The sequence below is a fragment of the Solanum dulcamara genome, chromosome 5 (genome assembly GCF_947179165.1).
Source record: "Solanum dulcamara chromosome 5, daSolDulc1.2, whole genome shotgun sequence".
In the NCBI taxonomy this organism is placed as follows: Eukaryota; Viridiplantae; Streptophyta; class Magnoliopsida; order Solanales; family Solanaceae; genus Solanum; species Solanum dulcamara.
Window position 1 is genome coordinate 10,452,400 of NC_077241.1, and position 9,010 is coordinate 10,461,409.

The 9,010-nt window shown below is 36.3% G+C and overlaps 1 protein-coding gene across 1 annotated transcript; it reads left to right on the forward strand.

Annotated features, from left to right (window-relative positions):
- The first annotated feature begins 1,744 nt into the window (after positions 1–1,744).
- Positions 1,745–8,492, forward strand: LOC129890417 (gallate 1-beta-glucosyltransferase 84A24-like). The gene is given in 5 exon segments (XM_055965974.1): positions 1,745–2,824; positions 2,827–2,847; positions 2,850–2,878; positions 8,035–8,301; positions 8,341–8,492. Coding segments are annotated over 5 exon segments (1,404 nt in total). The 5' UTR covers positions 1,745–1,818; the 3' UTR covers positions 8,422–8,492.
- Positions 8,493–9,010: the final 518 nt, after the last annotated feature.

The following is a 9,010-nucleotide window of genomic DNA, read 5'->3' on the forward strand; positions in this document are numbered from 1 at the left end:
AAGTATCAAATTGATGGGCATCCTAAATGTGACTAACAACATATATTATATGTAGACAAAGAAAAGAAAAGAAGATAACACGGATTTAATAAATACGCTATACTAGCTCAAATTTTAAAAAAAGAATTAAATCGATTAGGCCATGAGAGTTCTAATTAAATAATAATTTTAAGCATATTTTTCTTATCTAAATCATGTTGAAAAAAGAAATTGAAAACATGAAAATATATATTGTCAAAGAAAACTACTTAGAAAAATAATGAACAAAACTAAGAGTTTTCATGAAATAATCCTAACACATGATAACTAATTAATCCTAACACATGTTAACTATAAAAAATTTCTATCATTAATCTAATTATCCTTAATACATGCTAACTAAAAAAAAATAAGACTATGAATCAACTAAATATAAAACACGAAATAATTAAATAAAATAAAGCTGAGAAAAGATTTTATCTCTTTTCGGGCAACGAGTCTGAAGATGACCAGCGGAAGACAACTTCACCACCACCCAAGAGCTTGATGGAACTCCAATACACAAAAAGAAAAATTGAAAATTTAGACTCGAACCTTCGTGGGTTCGATGTTATAAGAACATTGTTCTTTGCCTAAATTTTGACTTCAATCTCCTATTTTTCTTGAAGTAAAATATAGATTTAAAGTTAGAAATTTTCACAACTTTTAGGCTGGGGACAAGAGTCCAAAATCCTAGCCAAGTAAAGAAAATTTCTAACTCTGGGGTGTCTAAAAAACCTCCCACTTCTTCTCTCTTCTTAATAAGAATATGAGTCTTTATATATGCTCCAAAAACCCCAAATTCCTCAAGGATTTTCGATGTGGGAGATTGAGGGATTTTTTTTTTGTTTTTTGGAAAAAAAACTAAAAATTTAAAAAATGTAAACTATAATTAAACTAACCTAACTAACATTGTATTTAGTTAAAAATAAAATCTTTTTGAAATAATTTTTGAATAACTACATAAATAGTAATCAAAGATATAGTTATATAGAAATATATATATTATACTAAATTTATAAAAAGATAAAAATAGTTAAGAATAACATGAAAATATCTTTGTTTTTATAAGAGCCAATTATTTCAAAAATGTTCGAAATTCAAAGAAATTCGGTATAACTTGCGTTGTGGAGGGTCAAAATTGGGTGTCAACACTTCCAATGTATCAATCTGCTCTAACTTGAATATAAAGATAAACTATTTTTAAAACATAAAATCTGAATTTAAAATAAAAAAAAATATCTGAATTTTGAATCAATATATTTGTCCTTATGGACTTTTATGATATTCGGGCATTGTGCGGGTACAAAATGCATAGATTAATCATGCATTAAATTTGTATGTTCATGTTTGTTTTTTATAGTAATTTATTTGTTACTCTCTCCATTTTAATTTATTTGTTCTATTTTAATTTGAGACAAAAAAAATTATTTTGAATTTTGTGATTTTACATCAAACATATGTCAAATATACGAAAATATCTTTTAATTTTATATCTTAAACATGTCACGTGAAAAAATTAAATTAAAAAGTTGCTAAAAAGAAAAAATAGATACTTTTAAAATTTCTATTAACATCTATTGTCGCACGTAGAGAAAAGAGGGTACATAATAACCCTTCAACCAATTTATCCACTCCATACTTGAGGAAATTCAATTTCAATTTTAACTTTTCTAAAATCCAAAGTAGAAGACAAAAAATAAGTTAATTTACAGGAGATCCCACTTTCTTCACTTTTATTATAACTAACTACTATTATTTTTCCCATCTGCTTTCTTCAACAAAAAAATAAACCAAATAATGGAATCTAAGAGCCTTGTTCATGTCTTTCTTGTCTCATTTCCAGGCCAAGGACATGTCAATCCTCTACTTAGACTCGCCAAACGCCTAGCTTCAAAGGGCCTTGTTGTTACTTTCTCAGCACCCGAAAGTTGTGGTGTAGAAATGAAGAAAGCCAATCCCAAAATCAGCAATGAACCTACTCCATATGGTAGTGGTATGATAAGATTTGATTTCTTTGAAGATGAATGGGATCCTATGAAGCCCGATGGCAATGATTTGGAGTTGTATTTGCAACATCTTGAGCTAATAGGCAAGAAAATACTCCCTATAATGATCAAGAGATACGCGGAACAGGGCAGCCCTGTTTCGTGTTTGATTAATAATCCTTTTATCCCTTGGGTTTGTGATGTTGCTGAGAGTCTTGGCATACCTAGTGCCATGCTTTGGATACAATCTGCTGCTAGCTTTTCAGCTTATTATCATTATAGTCATAATTTAGTTCCATTTCCTAGTGAAACACAACCTGAAATTGATGTTCAATTACCTTGTATGCCTTTATTGAAGTATGATGAAGTTCCTACTTTCTTGCACCCTTCTAGTCCATACACTTTCTTGAAAACAGCCATTTTGAGACAATACAAGAATATTTCCAAACTTACCTTTATACTTATGGAAACTTTCCAAGCACTTGAACATGACGTTGTCAATCACCTCTCTGAAATATTTCCTATCAAAACTATTGGTCCTTTATTCAAATACCCTAAAGAACCAACTCCTAATGATGTCCAAGGTGATTTTATTAAGGTGGAAAATTGCATAGATTGGCTTGATACAAAATCAACATCTTCTGTTGTGTACATTTCCTTTGGTAGTGTGGTCATATTGAAAAAAGAACAAGTGGATGAAATAGCATATGGGTTGTTAAATTCAGGGGTGAATTTTTTGTGGGTCATTAGGCCACCTACTAAAGTCCAAAATTTTGATCCATTAGTGTTATCTGATGGATTTCTAGAAAAAACAGAAGATAGGGGAAAATAGTGCAATGGTGTCCAAAGAACAAGTTTTATCCCATCCATCGGTGGTGTTCGATGATCAATGGAATCTGTGGAAGAAGAAGAAAGGAGATGAAGAGAAGAGATGAGGATGAAGAGAAGAGGCGGAGAGCAATTAGGGCTGCTCTGTGTGTATTCCAAAAATGGGAAATGAATTGTACACTAAAAATATCTACACTTCCTGTACATATACAATTCTTAATTAGTGTGGGCCCCACTATCTTAACAAACTATTAACAACTATTAACAACTAACTAACAACCAATCATCTAACAAGAATCAGCTAACTATTCACAACTAACTAACAACTAATTATCTTCAATACTCCCCCTCAAGTTGGAGGGTGCATAACATCCAACACTCCCAACTTGTCCATTAGAGACATGTGTTGCTGCTTGCTTAATCCCTTCGTCATCAAGTCTGCTTGTTGATTATTTGTCTTCACAAACTCAGTCTTTATGTTCCTTCCTTTATCTTGTCCCTTATGAAGTGACAGTCGATCTCAATGTGCTTTGTTCTCTCATGATAGACTGGATTTGCTGCTAGCTTAATCGCTGCCTTGCTATCGCTCCACACTGTTATTGGCTTATGAATCTCTACTCCAAGTTCTTTGAATAAGCCCAACAGCCAAGTAGCTTCTGCTACAACAGTTGCCATACTTCTATATTCTGCCTCCGCTGAGCTCCTGGATACTGTTTGCTGCTTCTTAGATTTCCAGGAGATTAGTGACTCTCCGAACTTCACTGCATAACCTATGATGGATCTTCTAGTATTAAGACATGCTGCCCAATCTGAATCACACCAGCATGTTATCTCCTATGTAGGCTGTGATTTGAAACTGAGGCCTTGACCTGGTGCATTCTTCAGATATTTGACCACTCTAATAGCTGCTTCCCAATGTGAAACCTTAGGCTCCTGCATAAATTGACTGAGTGTTTGGACTGCAAAACTGATGTCTGGCCTAGTGATGGTGACATACAGTAATCTTCCTATCAGCCTTTGGTATTTTGAGATTTCTTCTAAAGGCTTATCATTCCTGACTCCAATTGCCTTGTCATACTCCATAGTAGTCAGTTTGATTCCAGGTTCAAGAGGTGTGGCAGTTGGCTTTGTGCCTGCCAAGCCCATTTCTGATATAAGCTCCAATATGTATTTCCTTTGATTAAGGATGATACCATATTGTGATCTCAGAACTTCTATACCAAGGAAATACTTGAGTTCCCCCAAGTCCTTTACTCTAAAGTCATGTTGCAGGATCTGCTTGGCTGCCTCTATGAGATTGTTGCTATCTCCAGTAATGAGAAGATCATCCACATATACAAGTATTATGACAATGTTGTTACCTGATCTCTTTGTGAAAAGTGAGTAGTCATGGAGGCTTTATGTGAATCCTGCAGCTAGCAATGCATCAGTTAACTTGATATTCCATTGCCTTGACGCCTATTTTAAGCCATACAGAGACTTCAATAATCTGCATACCTTGGTCTCTCCCTGTCTCTTGAACCCTTCTGGTAGTTCCATATACACTTCTTCATACAAATCTCCTTGTAAGAATGCATTATACACATCCATTTGGTGGAGTTTCCATCCCTTTGATGCTGCCAGTGCAATCACTGATCTCACAGTGATCATTTTGGCCACTCGAGAGAAGGTTTCATGATAGTCGAGACCTTTCTTTTGACTGTATCCTTTTGCCACCAACCTTGCCTTGAATCTCTCTACTTCTCCATTTTCTTTATACTTGATCTTGTAGACCCATTTAGAGCCAACTGCATTCTTTCCATTTGGAAGATCAACAATCCTCCAGGTATGATTATCCTCAAGGGCTTTGACTTCCTGCTGCATAGCATCTATCCATCTTGTATCTTTTGAAGACTCCTTAAAGGTTTTTGGCTCAGCTAAAGTAGAGAACTTTGCTAAATAACTCCTGTACTTTTCTGATGTTCCTGCATATGACAAATATTTACTTATAGAGTAGATGTGATCATGATCATGACTAGTGTTGACAACATAGTCATTCAGCCATCCAGGTTGTTTGGTCAGCCTAACTGGTCTATTTCCATTGACAGCAGGTGCAACATCCTCTTGTGCAGTCTTATCAGCCTCATTACCAGCATTATCATCAGCAGGTGCAATATCATGATCATCAGGTGCAATATCAGCAGGTGCAACAGCATGATCATCAGCAGGTGCAGCAATAACTATAGGTGTTTCTACTGCATCTGTGGCAGCTGTAGCAGCACCATTGTCAGGTGTCCCCCTTGCTGCTGCAGGTGGTGACTGGCAAATGTGAATAGGAGAAGTATATGAAGGTTCAGCATGGTTCAGTTGAAGAAATGTGTTACCCTCTTCAGCTGCAGAGCTGCAAAAAAGAAAATCATTTTCATGGAATATCACATCCCTGCTAACAAAGAACTTGTTAGTAGATAAATCAAGCACAATGTAGCCCTTTTGAGTCTCTGAAAAATCCATGAATACAGCTTCTTTAGCTCTGTATGCAAATTTATCTGATCTGGGTAGGGTAGTAACAAAACATAGGCAACCAGGCACCCTTAAGTGATCAAGGGATGTTTTGCTATGGTACATCAACTCATAAGGGGTGCAGCCTTGCAGTGCACTGGATGGCAACCTGTTCATAAGATATACTGCAGTTTTGACACAAAAACCCTAATATTTTGTTGGAAAGGAAGCCTGAAACTTAATAGCTCTTGCCATTTCCAAAATCTGCCTGTGTTTTCTCTCAACCACTCCATTTTGTTGTGGTGTATATGGACAACTACTTTGATGAATTATTCCTAGGCCCTATAATAACTCATAACACTGATGGTTAAAGAATTCAGTGCCATTGTCAGACCTAAGAGTCTTCACCTTACAGTTGAATTGTGTATTCACAAAAGCAAGAAATTATTTCAAGACTACAATTACTTCAGTTTTAAGCTGCAACAAATGAATCCAAGCATATCTAGTATGATCATCAACAATAGTAAGGAAATAGTTCTTCCCATCAAAGGTGGGAGTTTTGTAAGGACCCCACAAATCTAAGTGAACTAGCTCAAAGGGTTGAGCTGCTCTAGAAGTTCTCAAAGGGAACTGCAGCCTAGTCTGCTTTGCTAAGGGGCAAATTCTACAGTTATTATGCATATTTTTGTCAATCTTGTCCTTGAATTCTACCATAGTCTTCATTGTAGATGTTGAAGGATATCCCAGTCTCCTATGCCATAGATTGCATCTTCCATCTGCATCTGCCATGTAAGTCTGTCTCATGCTTCTTTCTGGTTCATCATATTCTTCAGCTGTTCCTTGGAATATGTACAGTCCTCCTTGCAATCTACCAATCCCCTTTACCATGCCACTGTAGAGGTCCTGAAAGACACAGTGATCAGGGAAAAATTTGATTGAACAACTCAGTTCCTTAGTTAGTTGTGACACTGACAGTAAATTGTATTTAAAATCAGGCACAAATAACACATTTGTAATTCTCTCCTTTCCAAATAACTCAGCACATCCTGTATGCGTAATTGGCACTGTACTTCCATTTGGCAAATACATCCTCATTCCTTTGTTTGATCGCAGGCTATGAATGTTCTTTAGTATCTTGTTGTTTGCAGTAATATGATGAGATGCTCCAGAATCAACTATCCATTCACATCTTTCTAATTGAGACATCAAACAAGTCACAATACCTGTCATATGGGCTTGGTACTCTTAAGAATTAGTGTCATATTGTTTGTACTGATTTTCTGAATCACTTCTTCTGTTGCCATCAACATGCTGGCCTTCATTGTCATCCTTACAAGTATGCCTTTCCTGGACACAATCTGCATTGTTAGCTAGAGCAGCATGCACTTCCTTTTTCCACTCTTCATTGTTATTTCGCTTGTGCCCTTCTCTGTACCTATCTCTCCTCCATCCATCACGATAGTTATTGTGCCTCCTGTTAGCCTTGTTGCTCTTTTCTGAGGGATATCCAACTAGCTTGTAGCAATCCTTCTTTGTGTGATTTCGCATGTGGGAATTTTCACAGAACATTGAAATACCACCCTTATAATTATCATTTCTTCTGACTTGCATTGCTACTGGGATAGATTTCTCTGCATTCAACTGTTGTCTTTTATCCTGCACTATCAAGGCATAAGCCTGATTTACAGATGGTGCATTAGACTTCATCAAAATCTGCCTCTTAGCTTGATCATAAGATTTGTTCAGACCACTCAAAAATTGCATTAATCTCTGCTCTTGCAGATACTCAATATAATCCTTAGACTTTGGACAGACACAATTCGGAGAAGGGGCTATCAAATCAAACTCACTCCATAACTCCTTCAATTTTGAGAAGTACATTGACACCGGGTTGGTTCCCTGTTTAAGATTCGCAATGGCCGTGTGCACCTGAAATGTTAGTACTCGATTCACCTTATCAAAGCTTTCCTTCAGGTCCTCCCAAACCAAATATGCATTTGATGCATATACAATACCACTCAACAAGTTCTCCGACACTGTATTCATGATCCACGAGAGCACAATCGCGTTCACCGTCTCCCACTGTTCGTGAAAAGATTCGTCGAACGATTCCTTCTTGCATGTTCTAGTTACGAACCCTAGCTTCTTCTTAGCCAGAAGCGAGATCCTCATAGCTCGGCTCCATACTCCATAGTTCTCAGATCCGATGAGTTTCACCGGTGCTAGAACACATCCCTAAGTGTCCGATGGGTGCACATACAGGGGATGGCCATGCTCTATGACTACTCTTTCACCTTGCGAAAGATCTCCCATTTTCTGCAGCTTTTTCTTCACTGTTCGTCGCCTCCGAGCTCTTATGGCTTCTCCGGTTAATCTCGTCCTCTTCGATAAACTCCAGTCTTCAATTGGTGACCCGCTCTGATACCATGTTCAATGATCAATGGAATCTGTGGAAGAAGAATAAAGGAGATGAAGAGAAGAGATGAGGATGAAGAGAAGAGGCGGAGAGCAATTAGGGCTGCTCTGTGTGTATTTCAAAAATGGGAAATAAATTGTACACTAAAAATATCTACACTTCCTGTACATATACAATTCTTAATTAGTGTGGGCCCCACTATCTTAACAAACTATTAACAACTATTAACAACTAACTAAAAACCAATCATCTAACAAGAATCAGCTAACTATTTACAACTAACTAACAGCTAATTATCTTCAATAGGTGGCTTGTTTCGTGACACATTGTGGATGGAATTCGACTATAGAAGCAATCTCAAGTGGCGTGCCTGTATTGGTTTTCCCTCAATGGGGTGACCAAGTCACTGATGCTAAGTACTTAGTCGATGTTCTTAAAATTGGACTTCGACTATGTAGAGGTGAGGCTGAAAATAGGCCTATTTCGAGGGAAGAAGTGGAGAAGTGTGTAAGGGAGGCTATGAATGGGCCAAAGGCGGCGGAGATAAAAGAGAACGCATTGAAATGGAAGAAGGCGTCGGAGATAAAAGAGAACGCATTGAAATGGAAGAAGGCGGCGGAGGAAGCGGTGGCTGAGGGTGGCTCCTCCGAGAGGAACATGCAAGCTTTTTTGGACTATGTTAGAAGTGTGTGATAGCAACGTAAAGCTTACTTTAATGAATCCATAAACAGGATGTACAATTAATTTGTCTTTAATTTATTGTAACCGCATATTCTTGTCTATTATTCCATAAAATAATTAGATACCAATGAATCCTTATTAGTGAATAATTTTATTGATTGGATCTCTATGCTTATGGAAATAAGATATTCAAATAAATATTTGTCACAACGGATTCATGTCTCATATTTCATAAGTTATTAACAATTTGAAATTATCAAAGAATTTGCGTGTCTCATATTTTGTGCATTAATGGATTGAAATAATTTTATATATATTCAACAAAAATAATGTATTCAGTGAAATTTCATAAAGTAAATTTTGGAGAGAGTAAAATATATGGAGACCTTATCACTATTTTAGAGATAGACATTGTTTTCGATAGACCCTCGATTAAAAAAAATTCAAAATAGTATAGAGAAAAAAATAACGAAAATGAAGACAATCATGACAAAATAGTACAGACAACCTGACAAATCTTTCTAAATATAGTCATAAGAAGATACAATGATAATCAAAGTGTAAAAGAACCACAAATACTAATCAAACCCAAAGGACAAAT